Source organism: Pseudorasbora parva, chromosome 23 (assembly GCF_024679245.1).
Source record: "Pseudorasbora parva isolate DD20220531a chromosome 23, ASM2467924v1, whole genome shotgun sequence".
NCBI lineage: Eukaryota > Metazoa > Chordata > Actinopteri > Cypriniformes > Gobionidae > Pseudorasbora > Pseudorasbora parva.
The window spans coordinates 26,091,989-26,109,958 of record NC_090194.1 but is presented as its reverse complement, the minus strand read 5'-3'; the positions used below and the strand labels follow the sequence as shown (position 1 = coordinate 26,109,958).

The window sequence follows — 17,970 nt, the reverse complement described above, 5'->3', positions numbered from 1 at the left end:
AGCTAGAGCCGGCCCTGCATCAGGTTCAGTTCATTTAAATAAAATAAAATATAAAACACTTATATTTTAAAAAGCAATATTCATTTCATTTTTTTACTTTCATGTACTTAAATAACTAACACACACACACACACACACACACACACACACACACACACACACACACACACACACACACACACACACACACACACACACACACACACACACACACACACACACACACACAAAGAAAACTGCATAGACATATTGAACCCACTGGTGTTCCTCATTTAAAGGGTTAGTTTACCAAAAACATTTAATTCTGCCATTAATTACTCACCTTCATGTCGTTTCAAATCTGACCTTTGTTTATGTTCAGAACACAAATGAAGATATTTCTGATGAAATCTGAGAGCTCTCTGACCCCTCCATAGACAGAAATTTAATGACCACTTTCAAGGTAGTAAAAACATTGTTAAAATCGTCTGTGCATCGAGTGGCTCAACTTTAATTTTAAAAAGTGGCAAGAATACCTTACTCTTTGTGCACAAAAACAAACAAAAATAATACATTTTTGAACAATCCTAGTCCTTTCATCAAAAGTGGCCAAACACCTCAAATGTTAATTTTTCAGTAAAATCCATTTTAAATCAATATTTTTTGTTCAGTAATATTTATGCAACAATTACAATCCGTTTGTTTCCATATTTTCTACAATTACAATTAATCAATCCATATTTTCAAGATTTTTTTCTTTTTTTCAGGTAACCCCTTTATTACTGTATTTTTTAATGCATTGTGGCTGATTTGTAGATGCCCCCCAAAAATCTCTTTTTCTTTATTTTTTAAAATTCCCTTTCATTTCTATGCCGATTATTTTACATTGCAAAGAAGTACAAGTTTGAAGGATCATTTAACGTTTGTACTCTTCTTTTTTATGTTTTGTGTTTACATACCAAGTGCCACATCAAGTCTCATACAATTTCCATAAAGGAAAAAAAATGACTAATGAGCACAAAAAAACAAATAACACAATTACTAAAACTTTAACCAAGGTTAAAATAAAACGGATAAAATTCAACAAAAAATCAATGGCATCTCAATTATACTGAAATATAGAGCTGGGTATTGACACAAATCTTTGATTCCATTTCTATTCAAAAGCTTACTATTCGATTATTTTTTTTATAAATATCAGGTTCAGTAAATGGCAAATTTTCACAAGGAAAAACTTTAAATCTCAAAGAATGCTATAAACTGTACAGGGAGTCAGTTGGTACTACATTACTATTAAAGGTCCCGTTCTTCACGCGTTTTAGAAGCTTTGATTATGTTTACAGTGTGCAATATAACATGAGTTCATTTTTCACGTGTAAAAAAAAAACACAGTATTTTTCACACAATTTACTTATCTGTACACCGCTGTTTTCTCTGTCCTAAAACTGGCCTGATGATTTCCTTGTTCTTTGAAGTCCCTCCTTCAGAAACACGTAACGAGTTCTGATTGGGCCAGCGCTTCCCGTGTTGTGATTTGACAGCAGCTTAGCACACTTTGCCCGGAAAGGTCCCGCCTCTTACCATATAGGGGAGATGCAAGCGCTGAATGCGCGCTCTTCTCCACGTGGGAGAGCAACGAGACCACGCCCCCTATTTTGCGTGTACTTGTGGGCGGAGGGTTAGTCAACAAACGGTTCTAGTGATGTCATTCATGCCAGGAAGTGCAGGGGTGTAGTCCAAACCGGCCGTTCGCTGTAGGCTTTGAAAGGGAACTTCTGTTAAATAAAATATCTCGCTTGGCATTGAACTTTGAGCTTTATAATTTTACAGGTATTATTTATGCTCCAACAGCAACATTACACACTAACTAAAGTTTGAAAGATGGAATCGCGAAGAACGGGACCTTTAAAGGTTAAAAATAACTGATATTGTTTGACACATTTATTACTCACAGGGAATTTAAATAATAGTTTTAATAATAATTTTATAATTGCAAAGTTATATTTCTAAAAAATATATATGAACATTTAAATGGTGGCTGTGATAACTTAATGGATTTATTTAAACATGCATTAAATATTGAAGAACAGTACAAAAAAGGTGAATATATAATATGTTGCATACGTTTAGCAAAATGCTCATATGTGTAGCAATATATTTCATCAGTTATTTTTTCTAATTGACTTACAAATTTATGGATATTTAAATGCTTTTCTGAGGTAAATGTGACATAAGCTGTTTTATTCACATCTTTTCATGGCTGAAACACTGATCGAGCGATTACATGAGACATGATACAGATTTTGGTTAGCTGTACTGTGTTTTTCAATAACTTAATGTTCATTCATTGTTTTTCGTGCTGTAACTAGTAGTAAAGCGGAAAAGTTGGTCAGTTCATGTGCCACTTGAACTAAGGTGCTAGAGTGATGTAATTTTAAACAGCGCCAAAACCGCATTTATTTTTTGATTTTCATAATAAAATTCATATCTAAAGTAACAAAGCACAAAGCTGAATGGGAGGTGTGCTATTAATGTTCTGTTCTTTCATTAACTGATAACAGCATAGACTAAAAGATTGATTCTTCGGCTTTAAGAAACAATATCGGTACGTGAAATTGAGAATGGATTAAAATTGAGTAATAAATGTTTTTTTACCCATTCCTACTAAAATAACACTGGCCGTATGTGCTACCCAAACAGATGAAGGCTGTGGCAGGGATGAAGATGTCCTATCAGGTGCAGCAAGCCATCGTGGGTTCAAAGGACGCAGTAATCAGAGGTTTCCGACAGGATGAGATCAACACGGCTCTTTGTTCCCACCTCTACACCATGGTGCGTGGAAACAGACAACACCGCAGGGCTTTCCTCATCTCGCTGCTCAACCTGTTTGATGACAATGCGGTTAGTGACCCTTTTTATTGCTTTGCATCATGCTAGTATTGTGTTTTCATTTGTAATATCATCTGTAACTACAGTTACCCTATAGCGGTTAGCCTTTTTGAGTGATGTGTCTTTTGGAGGCCTTTAATAATGCTATTTTGTCTCCTTCTCATGCAGAAGTCGGACGTGAACATGCTGTTGTTTATCGCAGACAATCTCGCCTGCTTCCCCTATCAGAGTCAGGAGGAGCCGCTGTTCATTATGCACCACGTCGACATCACACTGTCTGTGTCCGGCAGCAACCTGCTACAGTCTTTCAAAGAGGTGCATGGTTCTGAACCACTCTGTCTGTTGAATTTAATGCTAGTGGTTAACTTTTATTTTTCTTTTCTTTTTTAAAGCTTAGCTTATTACTTTGCTGTTATACTTTTATTTAGCTATCCTCACTTGCATAAATGAACTATAGTGTAGTATAGTGTCTTGCACGCAATAGTAAAAAATTATATCGGGTATATATATAGTTAATGCTAGATAATTGTCGTATTTAATCATTTTAATTGTCTTTTATATTTAAAATTTCATTTTAGTGTTTTTTTAGCACATATAAGTTTTCTAAATATATATATTTTTTATTTGAGCTTTATTTCAATTAACATAAGTGAGTATTTAAATCTATTTTATAGTATATATATATCTATAAAAAATGATTTAAAGGACTTATTTAGCAAGAGTTTAGTAGAAAATGTTTTAAAATTTGTATAATGTTAATGGTAAATATCTTTTATGAAATATTGCTGTATTGTTTTCTGTTAGCTTGGTTTTTATTTTTATGTAACACTTCTATTTTTGTAATTGAGTTTTTGCCATTAAGAGAGCCACAGATGATGACATAAACTAAAACTATTAAGTATCAGTATAGTTTTTTGTTAACAATAACAGAGATTTTAAATTGTATTTAGATTTTATCAACAGGGTTGCTGCATCTTTCTCTTTGACTTCTGATTTTCTTGCCGTAATGTTTTAAACCCTTTTTTTTGTGAGAGCTGACATTTTTCTAACAAACTTTTTTTGTATTGTAGTCTTTGCTGAAAGAGCCAAGACCACGGGAAAAGAAGAAAAAGAGAGGGAAAAAATATGGCTCTGAGGAAGAGGATGAGAGTAGCAGGGAAAGCAGCAGTAATAGCGATAGCAGCGATGACGAAGTAATTCGTCGGCCCAAGAAAACAAAGCGAGCTGCTCCAGTGAACTCAGACTCTGATTCAGACCTCGACTTAGAGGATGTGGACAAGGTGATGCTGCGACTCCCTGACAATCCCAATCCCTTATTGGACTTTGCCAATGCCTCTCAGGGCATCCTTCTGCTCCTGATGCTCAAGCAGCACCTTAAGAACCTCTACGGCTTCTCTGACAGGTGAGCTTTTAACAGCTACAACAAATGCTTTCTGTTCTGGAAACAACTAATATGTTAATGATCACTGGCTTCATATGAATGCCCTTTTTCCTCTTTCTGCAGTAAAATTCTGAAGTACTCGCCTACAGAATCTGCAAAAGTTTATGACAAAGCAGTAAACAGGAAGGCCAATGTACATTTCAACCCACGGCAGACATTGGACTACCTGACGAACAGCCTATCCAATGCAGATCTTTCTTACGATGTCAAGAGGAGAGTCGTCAGACAGTATTTAGATGTAAACATTCCAATTTTCCTCTTTTGATTTGTATTTTGTCTTATAATTACGGTCTTGTTTAGGTGCAGCTAAAGGATTGTCACAATGTTGTTGTTTTTAATTTATTTTTTTGTGTTTTTTTAAAGCGGTCATGAACTGGCTTTAAAAAAAATTATACTGTTGTCTAAGGTCAACTAATGATGTTTGTGTGGTTTTTACATTCAAAAACATCATAGTGAATAAGTAATAGGCTATTTTCTATCCTGGTTTTGAGCCTAGTTCCTAAACGTTTGGTTTTTATGGGTGTGCCACACTGAAGACTTGGAAGTAAACACCCACTGGTATGATTGGATAATAGTTTTGCTTATTACAAAGAGCTTTGGCTCATTACATGTGAGGAACTGTTTTAAAAACATCCAATGTGGAGAAACGGCAACCAGAATGAATTGCCCACAGGGCTTGCAAAATGTCTTTATCAAACAAACACAATGATTTATCTCTCATCCACCCGCAATTAATTGGAATGTAATTTTTTATTACTTGGCCAGCCAGTGGTTGGTGGACATAACCACAAATTTTGCATATAACACACACACAAACACGTGAGCCCCCACAAACCAGTACGTGCATTAGCAAAATTTACCTCAGACAAATCTTCAATTACGCATTTTCAAAACTTCTGCGGTTTTGTCTTTTTTGTTCAAATTACTAGTTAAGAGAGTGAACAACACACATCAAAAAAGGAATGTTATGTCACAATTTAAGATAAAAAAAAGTCTGATTCATGGCCCATACATGTCGGAGTCTGATCACGAATCACAGCACAATGAACCAACAACACCTCAAATACAAAGGATACTCCAGCCTGTGACCACATGGAAGTTATGTTTATTTAGACACATGCATAATCAGTAGATATCAAACGTAACAATGCAATACTAACGCATATAAAGAAACAATTTTACTCGCATAATAGTGTTGCATCATTCCTGTCAAATCCAGATCTCATCCTGTCTGCAAATCCAGTCTCTTGTTTACAAACGAATCCACAGTGAAATGAAACAAACAAATGCAATGTCTTCTCCACATGAGCTGGATCTTCATTACAAATAAAGTTCAACCATGCATTGCTAATACTGAAATCTGAAGGAAGCTTATGGCATGTTTATTGCTTGGAAGTTCAATCTGGTTTAGCTCCACATAGCCCTATGTTATTAGTCACATCATGCCATTACATGCGCAAATCGTTGGGTGGGGCTACAGAATTGAGCATTGGTCTTGAGGCGGCGTTTCACTACACTCTGACGTCACGGGGACGCACATTCGCAGATCGATTGTTTTCTGAGCCTGCTGTCATTAAAAGCTTTTCTTTCACTAACAAGGAAGTTTTCAGCTCTGAAACTTATAGGATATTTCTATATCACCATGACGTTTTATATATCAAAAGCTCAAGGGAAAGTTGATTTCTCAATTCATGACCCCTTTAAAAATGTTGTTTATTATTGCCAATATTTGTCTTTTTGACCATCTCAATTTATTTATTTTGCTCTAAAGTGGCTTAAAAATGAAATGTCTTCATTTAAAAGACAAGAAATAATAATTTTATAAATGCATAATATCAAATTAAGACTTAATATGTAATTTTATATACCAGTTTAACAATTTGCTAACATTTAAAATCAGTGTTGATATTAACTAAAACTATTAAAAATGATTTTCACTAATTGAAATAAAGCTGAAATAAAATAAAATATTTTAGATTAAATAGTAGATGAAAAACTTAAACTCGAAAACTGAAATGAAGATTAGAAATGTTTCTTGGCATCTAAATATAAAAAGAAAATGGGGTTGAGCTAAAGTTCTAGTATTTCTTAAACTAAAATTAAAAAAACAAAAAACTAATAAAAAATTACAAGCATGTAACGAAATGACTAAATATATATATATATATATATATATATATATATATATATATATATATATATATATATATATATATATATATATATATATATATATATAAATAAAAGCAAATATAAATAAATGTTATAATACTAGCATACACTGTAAAAAAAATTGAGAGAACTTAAAAGTTTAAGGCAGAACATTTGAGTTATTTCAATTTAGGGTCAATAGTTGTACAAACTTTGTTTGAGTTATCTCAACTTGTTTCGTGTTAAATAGTTAAATAAACTTTAAAAGCTGAATTTGTCGTACAAAAAATAAGTTGGATTTTTACAGTGCATTTTAATTAATACACTGTATGAATAAAACGTTTTTTTGTAATGATTGTTGAATTGTTTTGTTTTATGAACTTACCATCTCTAACTGGTTTCCCCTCCAGTTTAAAGTACTGATGGATCACTTGGACCCAGATGAGGAAGATGAGGAGGGGGAGGCCAGTGCTCACGCAAGAAATAAAGCCATCACTTCTCTACTAGGAGGCTCCAGCCCCAAGAATAACGCTGCTGACTCGTACGATGACGACAGTGATGCAGACGAAAAGGCTCCTGGGGTAAGAAAGCATTTTATCATTGTCTTGCATCTCCGTGTTGCCGCCACTTTAAAACGCCATCTGTTTGTTCTCTTCTAGTCATCACGGAAATCCAGGAGAGGTGGAGATTCCGCAGAGGCATCAGGTCACATGAACGCAACCGTAGAAGCCAGGGACGTCATCGCTATCTGCTGCCCCAAGTATAAGGACCGGCCGCAGATAGCACGTGTTATTCAGAAGACAAGCACAGGCTACAGCGTTCGCTGGATGGCCGGATCGTACTCTGGTACCTGGGCGGAGGCCAAGAAACGTGACGGACGTAAACTGGTGCCTTGGGTGGACACTATAAAGGAGTCTGACATTATTTACAAGAAAATTGCCTTGACGAGCGCGCACAAACTGACCAACAAAGTAGTGCAGACTTTACGTTCACTGTACGCAGCCAAGGAAGGAACTTCCAGCTAATTAAATCTGTAATAACTCTGGAACTGTTGCACCCAACAAACTCTCAGCAGCCAAACTTCATCAGGATTTAACGTTTTGTAAACTTAAGTTGGAGAGCAAAATACTACAGACTCACAGGTTTTAAGATCCAGTGCGGAACTGGTGGATTTAAGGAACGACGGAGGGATTTTAAAAGTGTGGTCTGTTTGGAAAATGTAGATGTGAATCCTGTACATCTTTAAGTTAAACGGAAAAGAACGAAATGGAGCTCCTTCGCTGTTCTGCAGCAACTTGGTTGTTTGAATTTTTTCCCCTCCACTGTATTATAGTTTAACACAAAACAGAAACAAAAAATGTTTATATCTCTGACAAAAAAAATCTGTTTAAAGAAATAAACCTAAAGTGAATGTTGGAAATTAGTCTGTTGATGTTCTTAATAAAGTGACCTTGGAGTTTAACCTAGCACCGGATGGATTTCTTTAGCTTAGCTCAGTTTCCAGGGAAATAAACTTTTAAACATCTCCTCTGCTTTATGTTTTACTTCTTTTGTGCTGTAAAATGGAGTCTCCTGGACATAATTTATTCAGTTAAAGCAGAGCATGCAGTATCTGTTGCCGACATGGAAGGGAGGTTTTTTTTTGTAAATGTAGAGTTTTGATGTATTGGGTCAGGGTTTGGGTCTCTACACCCCACAGCGGGACAAGGGAACCCCAGCATGTGTGGAGGAGCAAATACTGCAATAAATTTTTTACTTCTCTTTGTTACTTACTTGTCTTGTTTGCATTTGACTTTGATTTTTACATCTTCAGAATTCTTTTTAAAAGATAAGGCGACCTTATAGTTGATTTTTTAAATTTATTTTTTTAATATATATATACATATATATATATATAATGGGGCTTTTGGCTTGGCTGTGCGTTTTTATGACTTCATGTTAAGATTTATCGTAGATATCTGGATATGTATACTCTACTGTTCATTAGTGTTGGTACGTTATTTTTTATTTATTTTTTTAAGTCATATGCTCAAAAGGGCTGCATTTATTTAATCCAACAACAAAAATACAGTAAGTGTAATATTGTGAAAAAAATAATTTAAACTGACTCGTTTCTATTTTTCTATTTTAATATAATTTAAAATATAATTTATTCATGTGATGCAAATATACTCCAGCTTTCAGTGTAACAGGATTCTTCAGAAATCATTCTGATTAAATACTTTTATTATTATAAATGATGAAAACAGTTGTGCTTTTGTAACATTATAAATGTCTTTAATGTTACGTTTGATCAGTTCAATGCATATTTGCTGAATACAAATAATCTTATTTATTTTCTTTTTTTTTTTAAACTAAGTGTATTGACCCCAAACTTTGAATGGTAAGGTAATGTAGACTGTAGTTATTAAAAAGATGTTAGGTTAAAATAAATTAACCATTTTAAAACTTGGTTTAGATGCCTTGATCTGACCAATTGAAATTGTTTATTTTAATGGTAGAAACCATAAATATAAAATATAAAAAATATAACATTACATTGGAGTTGGAATAGCTTGGAATTGTGCAAAACCTGCACCATCATTGTCTGTGTTGAGTAAGTGGGAGTTGATTATTAAATATCTATTTTCTTCTCTAAAAAAAAAGAATGTATTTTTCTCTAAAAACATCAACAGATCAGCCTGGTAGTCTGCAAAGGTAGTCTAGACTGTTTTTTTTCTGCTGAGGAATTCCAATGGTAACTTTTTTTTATCCCCTACTGAAGGAACTGACTTAAGTTACTATGAAATATTCTAAATCACAACATCTACAATGATAGCGGAATGGGTCAATTAACCCGCTATCAGTAAGACGTGATACAACTCAGACTTCCCGTCACAATGTTTAACTGCTCATCGGTACTGAATGACTCAAGAGCTTTTAATGGCCCCACAGATTCGTAAAGCAGCTACACGCCCATCAACACAGACAACTAAAGCGAAGGGCGACTATGAGCAGGAAGACCACTCGGGTCTGTCCTCAAGAAGTTAAAAAAATAAATAACATGCGGAAAAACACTGTTTCGCGTTTTGTTATGGACGTTATAGAGCTAGAGTCGTTTTTAAACAGCCCTCCTCATGGATTCACTGCCGAGCGTCGCGCGGGCTGCACTTTTGTGAAGTGGGATCAGGAGAACAGCTGCGTGTTCATCGATGAAATCCGGTCTAGCCAGAGGAAAGTCATTTTCTGCAATTCTCCAGGAAGGTAACTCAAGTGGATTCAAATAACATCATAAGATAATACCGGTATACATGTTTAGATAGCATTTAACTATTCATATCCATTTTAGGGAAATCACAGTACGTACTTTGGGAGAGTACACAGATTTGAGACGACAACTAACCTCAAGGACAATATACATACTGGTGTGTGCATGCACCAACACGGTCAATGAAAAGAGAAACAGAGATGTTCTAGGTATGATATATTATTATTGTTATTGGTATTTTACACAGTGGAAGTAATTGATTCTGTGAGTTAACTTAGAAGTTAGGGAGGGTAACGTTATGCAATTCTTGGAGCGGCTAGCAAAAGCAAAGTAGCCTAGTTTTGAAAGCATATGGAAAAATTGAGACTGCAAAATTATCAGTTTCTCTGGGTTTACTATTTGTATGTGTTGGGGTAAAATTAACATTTTTGTTTTATCACAGATAATTTTTGGTTCCCAGAACGTTCCCAGGACAGACGTCCTTAACATTCTCTATTGGTTAGCCAGGAAAGCTTTTTTTACGTAGATGGAACGTTTCCTGTTGGTTTGAAGAACGTTCCCCTAACCCACATGAATTTTATTCACAGATATTAAAAAATGAATAAATGACTTTAAAATGATAACATTTCATCAATTTCTTACCACTGAATTAACGGGACGTAAGTTAGCCAACTTCTCTCTTTTGGTCAGTAACGATAAACAAAACATTCTCGATTAACATCTTGTTGTCTTCGATTATGTGTAAAATCTCTCTGAAATAACACTATTTACACTCGTATATTTATTCATTATAACTTATTATTCGATAAAGATCGATAAACTTAAATTACGCGGGTGCGCGTCTTTCTGTGGAAGACAGAAGAAAGCGCGTGCTGGTGAAGCACGATCGAGCAGCTGAGGCGCGCATCAACGAAATATACAAATATACCCCGTATATATATTATAAAAATAAAATCTAAAAAATAACCTGCAGGGAATGTTCTGGGAAAGTTCTCTTTAGGTTACAAAAACATAACCAATAGATAACGTTTCCAGAACTTTCTTATTTGGTTCCCTACAAAAATAACCGAACAGAAACCATGTGGGAACGTTAGGGGAACGTTCTGTGTTTACTGGGATTCTACTTACAACATTATCCCTAATTCCAAATAAAAATATTGTAATATTTGCCGAAAGCAATAACTGGTCAAAATAATAACAAAGATACAGTGTTGTCAGACCTTGAATAATGGAAAGAAAATAAGTTCATATTCATTATGAATTCTTTCACATTGATATTGGGTGACTTTAAGCCACTCCTGGTGCAACAATTCACTCAGCTCGGATTTGTTTGATGGCTTGTGACCATCCATCTTCCTCTTGATCACATTCCAGAGGTTTTCAATGGGGTTAACCCATTTAATCCCACCGGTCAAAATAGTGACCGTAAAAAAACGGTCTGGAGATTGGGCTGGCCATGACAGGGTCTTGATCTGGTGGTCCTCCACACCTTGATTGACCATGGGCTGTGTGGCATGGAGCATTGTCCTGCTGGGAAAAAACAGTCTTCAGAGTTGGGGAACATTGTCAGAGCAGAAGGAAGCAAGTTTTCTTCCAAGACAACCTTGTACGTGGTTTGATTCATGCGTCCTTCACAACGACAAATCTGCCCGATTCCAGCCTTGCTGAAGTACCCCCAGATCATCACCGATCCTCCACCAAATTTCATAGTGGGTGCGAGACACTGTGGCTTGTAGGACTCTCCAGGCCTCCCATTAGACGACCAGGTGTTGGACAAAGCTGAAAATTAGACTCATCAGAGAAGATGACCTTACTCCAGTCCTCTACTGTCCAATCTTATGGTCTCTTGCAAAACTCAGCCTGGCTCTTCTTTGCTTCTCATTGATGAAGGGCTTCAGCCCTTTTCAGTTCACACTTTCCTTTTCAACTTTTTTAGCATGGTCAATATTTAGTTTTTGATTGCAATTACTTTTGAGGTACTACTATCACTGTTTTTGCCATCCAGCTGGTCCAACTGCAAGAGGATAGTGATGACCACAGAAGTGTTTTTTTTATACTTTTCCTTATTAAATAAATTTTGGTTCAGGTGATCACCTAATCAGCACCTCATACAGAATAAGGTGTGTCTGTGTTGGAATTCAACAGAAATTGGAATGGAATGGCTTCCATACTTGTAGAGATGCTGATTTAAGAAAAAATTGCAGTGGTCTCTTCATTTTTTCCAGAGCTGTAGATCCTCCTCTCCCAGAGTGTCTCCAAAGCCACTCCTCATTCAAAATACATGGACACACACAGTAATTTGCAATACCGACCGAGTGCAATGATGGAAAAAACATTTTTGGTCCCAAGACTTTCACAGAAGTCATGCCATCAAGATGTGAAGAGAGTTTGAACCAGAATATCAAAAAGTTTTTATAAAACCAATTTCCTACCCTATACCTTTAACTTTAAAAAAAACATCATCAATGCTTTCTATTTTAATATGTACTGGAAATGTATATGTATTTATGGTGTCATTGATATTAACAATCACTAAAGTGGTAAACATTTGGCAACAGGAAATGCGATAACTATACACCGATCAGGTATAACATTATCATTGATTATCTCTTCATCACGGCACCTGTTTGCGGATAGGATATATTAAGCAGCAAGTGAACATTTTGTCCTCAAAGTTGATCTGTTAGAAGCAGGAAAAATGGGCACCCATAAGGATTTGAGCGAGTTTGACAAAGGCCAAATTGTGATGGCTAGACGACAGTTCGTGTGGTGTGTTCCTGGTCTGCAGTGGTCAGTATCTATCAAAAGTGGTCCAAGGAAGGAACAGTGGTGAACCGGCGACAGGGCCATGGGCAAGGGTCAGGGTCAGTTAATGCTGGTTCAGATAGGAAGATGTGAGAATACACAGTGCAACGGAGTTTGTTAAGTATGGGTCTGCATAGCTGCAGACCAGTCAGGGTGCCCAAGCTAACCCCTGTCCACTGCCGAAAGTACCAACTTTGGGCATGTGAGCATCAGACCTAAACCAGGGAACAATAGAAGAAGGTTACCTGGTCTGATGAATCACGTTTTCTTTACATCACATGGATGGCATCGCTTACCTGGGTAACATGGCACCAGGATGCACTATGGGAAGAAGGAAACCCAACAGAGGCAGTGTGATACTTTGGGCAATGTTCTGCTGGGAAACCTTGGGTCCTGCCATCCATGTGGATGTGACTTTGGCATGTACCACCTACCTAAGCATTGTTACCTTAGCACTCTTTCATGGAAACGGTATTCCCTGGTGGCTGTGGCTCTTTCAGCAGGATAATGTGCCCTGCCAAAGAGCAAAAATGGTTCAGGAATGATTTAAGGAGCACAAGAAGTTGGAGGTGTTGACTTGGCCTCCTAATTCGCCGGATCTAAATCCAATCGAGCATCTGTGGGATGTGCTGAACAAACAAGTCCGATCCATGGAGGCCCACTTCACAACTTCCAAGACTTAAAGGATCTGCTGCTAACATCTTGGTACCAGATACCACTGCACATCTTGCAGATAGGACTTCTTTTGGTAGCAGAAGGAGGACCAACAAATTATTAGGAAGGTGGTCATATTGTTATAACTAATCGGTGTATGTCACAATGTTAACATTGAAGGCATCATCGACACAACTTAATATTGTATTTGTTAAGTCAAATGCCTTACCCTTATTATTGTCTATAGCTCTCGGATATTACGTGGTGGCGATCAATGGCAGCCATCCAATGATCAGATGGGAGATGGAGAGAGGTTTAGACCTGACTATTTCATCTGTTGCTGGAGAGAGCTATAAAGTTGATGTGAGTTCCTCTTTTCTTTGGAGACTTGTTTTTTAATCGGTTATGATGTACAATTTTAATGATATTTGTCTGTAAAATAAATAAAGTAAAATAAATACTGAAAAGTGTTTCTAAAAACTTTTTTAAAGGTTGATGTTAGTTCTGCACTACAGGGATGGGTCGGTGAGAACTTTCATATGCTTGTTAATGCAGAAAAGGTGAAACCCACCTGGAAAGACACTCATTTCACCATCAAGTACCGTTCTGATGCCCTTTTTGACTTTCCCTACTGGTTTGGCTTCAGCAAACGAAAGTTCAAAGTGTGTTTTAATAATTCAGCAGGCCTCTCTGATGGCTGTATAGTATTGAGAATATGACTGGAAATTAGATTTTGCACATCTCTTATAATGGGAGATGAGATCAACACCCTAAATATTGTGTGAGATGGCAAATATTTAAAAACTAAAAGCCTTAGTCTTGGGAAATGAAACCATGAGAGCTGCAGAAGTGCACTTTATTAAACCAACTTTGAGACGGTTTTAATGTAAATAAAACTTTATTTTGCTCATGTTAGCAATAATACATAAGATCATAAACAAATGGAGATCACAGGAATTTATTCTTAGTTATAATTCTGTTGAACCTGAAAGGTCAATTTCATAAATCCTCACAAACTCCCAGTAATTTTTAAAAGGGTAACTTTATGCAAAAGTGCCCAAACAGTATGTACACTCATTGCTTTAAAAGGGTCATATGAGGCAACAAAGTGTCCTTTATATTTTGAGATAAATGAAAACAAAGCTGGAAAATTCTGCAACTTTCTGATGTCACACGGAGTAAAACATTGCATCACCCTTTGAGTTTACACATTTCTTGTCCTGTTTCTGTGTGTAGCAAATTCTGCTCTGAATGTTCTTCCAGAGAATCGTTAGAAACGTGCAGTTTATTTTTAAACAAGGACCCTGATCTTTTCAGTCTGATCTTGACACATTTCAGCATTGATTATTTTGTAATGCAGACTTTGCAAAGAGGCTGTTAATTTGGTTGAACAATATTTCACATGACAGGAAACCTGCATGAAAAAAGGAAACCCTCAGTCCAGTGCATGAGCAGAACTTGGTACTTTTAAAGGCACAGTAGCAAAAAAAAGAACTGATCATTTGAAATCTAAAGTTCATAGAGGTGTCTGAAAATGGTAATGAAAACTAAAACATATTTATTTGCATTATATGACCCTTTTAATACATTTCATATACTGGGATAATACTATCAGCCTTGTGATGTTTGTACCCTCTCGTGTTGGTTGTGTAAATGTTTAAAATATGTATATAACCTTTTGAAATTAAATGCTTTTGTGACTATCAATGTGATCAGGGGTTTACTCTTTTCTTGCCACATCCGCGGACTAACTGACTAACCATTAACTGAAAGAGTTTATCTACACTGATGTCTTTGCACTCTATACTGTTTCAGTTGGGTGGAAGTTAAATATGTCTAGGACAGTTCAGGGTAGAAGCAAAAGGGTTGACGCTGCTTTGGTGATGGTCTGAATGTATTCTTTGTAGTCACTGCTGCCGTAGGTGAGCAATATATGATTTATTATTCCCACAATACACATGAGTGACAGGAAAAAGAGAATTCGTTTCCCGAACAGGAAGCCAGGAGTGCTGTCAGGCATACAAGAAGAATATGTCAACACATCTCGTTTGTAAAAATACAATTGGGTATAACAATTTGGTGAATAGAGATGTTTGTATAAAGCAATATCCAGGGTTAAAACTGTACTGACAAAGGGATTTTATCAAAGTTCAGCACATTTGGAATGGTTCAATAGATAATATTTGTATTCAGATTAGCTAATTATGGAATGCAGAACAGCCCACGTGTTTCATGTAGTAAAAAAAAAAAAAAAAAAAAAATATATATATATATATATATATATATATATATATATATATATATATATATATATATATATATATATATATATATATATATATATATATATATATATATATATATCGATTAAGTAAAAAATAAAATAAAAAAAATCTTACCTCTGGCAAGTCTGGCCCATGTAGCCAACGAAGTACTTCTGCCGGACCACAAGGTATAGAATGCCTGCAAAGGCAGCTGGAGCTGTAACAAAAATGGTTTATTGGTTTAAAAAAATACTTAGAAAATGTTCTTATTGGGCTACTAGCTAACATGAAACGTTCTTTGAACTTTAAGTTTAAACAAACATATTTCCAGTAACGTTACCAGAACGTTCTTTAAAATTGTTATTTAATACGTTCTCAAAACACAAAAATACATAGATGATTAAATGAACATTTCAGTTGAACATTCATCTAATGCTTTTTTTTATGTTGTTATAGTTACTTTTAAATGTCTGAAACTTTGCCATGTTTATAAAAATTATTGGCATAACGAAAAAAATTATAAACATTTAGAGAACATTCAAAAATAACGCTTTTATAACCTAATAGGAATGTTACTAAAACATTCTTAGAACATATTTTTGTGAGATGGCTAACTCCCAAGAAATGAATGTACAGTCATTTTCTGAGTCATAGGATTTTTTATTGGGGCTGACCGGATGACTGGCATTATTTATGCCTGGGTTGTTTAGCAACGCGATTATATATTTTTATTATGTTGACAATATTTGCATATGGGTCATAGCATGGATTCTTAGCCGAGAAATGCAAACCATTTCTACTACATTACAAAAGGGGTGGGAGTTTCTTAGCGTTTTATATATATATATATATATATATATATATATATATATATATATATATATATATATATATATATATATATATATATATATATATATATATTACAGTCTATCCCAATGTTACAGTCTAACCAGATGATAAAATGACAATGGGAATGTTGATGATGAAAGTGTTGGGATGAATTAAATAACGTACCTTGGCTGAGGCAGATACCAGCACACCACAGTACTGCCAGAAATGTGGGATATGTATCCATGCAGTTTCGACTTAAATTGTGAGAAAAAACAGTAAGTACATAAATCATTATAAAGCAATAATAAGAAAAACCTTTATGCAGTTTTAGAAACTAACTCTTAAAATCTCTGTGAAGTCATTCACGTATTTCATTTGACCAAACTCTAATGTAAAAACGTGCTGTTAGTTCTTCCATGCAGCACTGGGAAATAGTGTGAAAGAATTGCTTCCTTTGTGGTGGTGGTTAATGACACGTTTGTGAATGCATCTAAATGAAGACAAACTACCAAACCAGAACCCAGTCTAGATGGAACTGTGAAGTGCTGTCAATTTAGTATATTCTGCATATTTTAAATAATACTATTATTTTGAAAAGTCTCACTGGAAGTAGATCTTCTCAATATATCTTGACTCTAAATATTTAATTTTTTTAGAAATAGAGTCCTAATACATAATAGGGCCAGATATTTTTTTTTCTGCCCTTTTCCCCCTTATGTCCACATTAGCTCAATTTGTTTTAAAGTAAGAAATGTTTTTAAAATAAATATGAAATGTTTAAATAAAAACATGTACATTTGTTGGCTTTCAATTACAGACAGACCAGTGCAATCCTCTTGCAACATTACGATTATGTAAATAAAGCAGGAAGTTAGTTTCACCAACAACAGGAAAATGTGGAGCTGTTATGCAAAAGAAGTCACACCAACACTATTTCAAAAATGGATTCATCTTCATCTGCATATATAGTCTATATATAAAACACCGTTTTTAGAGTTTATAGCCATTGCTATGCTAATTCTATAGTGAATGAACAGAGTGGAGGAACTTGAACCAGTGGTACTCACTTTGCACAGGACAAGCGCTCAAAAGCAGTAGAATGTTGTTTCGAATTAAGACCTGTGCACTCTTTTTCAACCTTTAGGGCGAAGAAGACTAGAGGAGAAGTCAATATATTAGAGATTAGGTATATGGTTATTTTAAACAATTTGCATGTTTAGGTAGGATACACTATGGACTAGACGGACAAGATGTATAAACAGCACAGTGTGTTCAGAGATGATTTACATACACATTCATACATAAACATCATTTAACTATACCTCTAAAAAAAAAAGCAAAATCAAAATGTCTTACCATTCTGAACAATGCTGAGAAGAGTGACCAACACTAGCAAGATAATGTTTTCCATCACTTCAGCATACATGTTCTCTGAGTATGAATTTGCGGGTCTGTCTCGGAGCTGTTGGTCTGACTGTTCTCTGATCATTTTTAGTATCACAGATCAGATAACATCACCACTATACTGATGCGTTTCCTGGTGGGAGGGACACTAGAACTTCTACACACTGCTAGACGCGACTCACTTCTGCTTCATGATGGTACATTTAGTCCCTTTTGAAAAAAAACAATCTGAATGTCGAAAACCTTTTCCTGGTACAGCTGCTTTTTTCGTTTCACAGCTCACCCTATCAGCTATTTTAGGA

General features: G+C 35.5%; 2 protein-coding genes and 1 long non-coding RNA gene across 4 annotated transcripts in view; 2 read left to right on the top strand and 1 right to left on the bottom strand.

The window, feature by feature from the left end:
• nipblb (NIPBL cohesin loading factor b) overlaps positions 1-7,985 on the top strand; it is a 64,610-nt gene extending 56,625 nt beyond the window's left edge. For both annotated transcript variants that reach the window (XM_067433128.1, XM_067433127.1), the window contains exons 42-47: positions 2,680-2,880; positions 3,037-3,183; positions 3,939-4,270; positions 4,373-4,547; positions 6,871-7,041; positions 7,120-7,985. In XM_067433128.1, the coding sequence (XP_067289229.1) occupies positions 2,680-2,880; positions 3,037-3,183; positions 3,939-4,270; positions 4,373-4,547; positions 6,871-7,041; positions 7,120-7,485 (1,392 nt within the window). In that variant the 3' untranslated portion in view covers positions 7,486-7,985. The remainder of the gene's footprint in view (positions 1-2,679; positions 2,881-3,036; positions 3,184-3,938; positions 4,271-4,372; positions 4,548-6,870; positions 7,042-7,119) is intronic.
• Positions 7,986-9,374: 1,389 nt separating this feature from the next.
• Positions 9,375-13,867, top strand: LOC137062289 (uncharacterized). Its single transcript, XR_010901219.1, has 4 exons — positions 9,375-9,703; positions 9,789-9,916; positions 13,414-13,529; positions 13,658-13,867. It is a non-coding gene; the product is annotated as an uncharacterized lncRNA (long non-coding RNA).
• A 217-nt stretch (positions 13,868-14,084) lies between these two features.
• On the bottom strand, positions 14,085-17,753 carry alox5ap (arachidonate 5-lipoxygenase-activating protein). The gene is made up of 5 exons (XM_067433142.1): positions 17,621-17,753; positions 17,332-17,419; positions 16,448-16,518; positions 15,566-15,647; positions 14,085-15,175 (listed from the first exon to the last, which is right to left on the bottom strand). The coding sequence occupies exons 1-5, from the start codon at positions 17,751-17,753 to the stop codon at positions 15,013-15,015; spliced, it is 537 nt and encodes a 178-aa protein (XP_067289243.1). The 3' UTR covers positions 14,085-15,012.
• Positions 17,754-17,970: the final 217 nt, after the last annotated feature.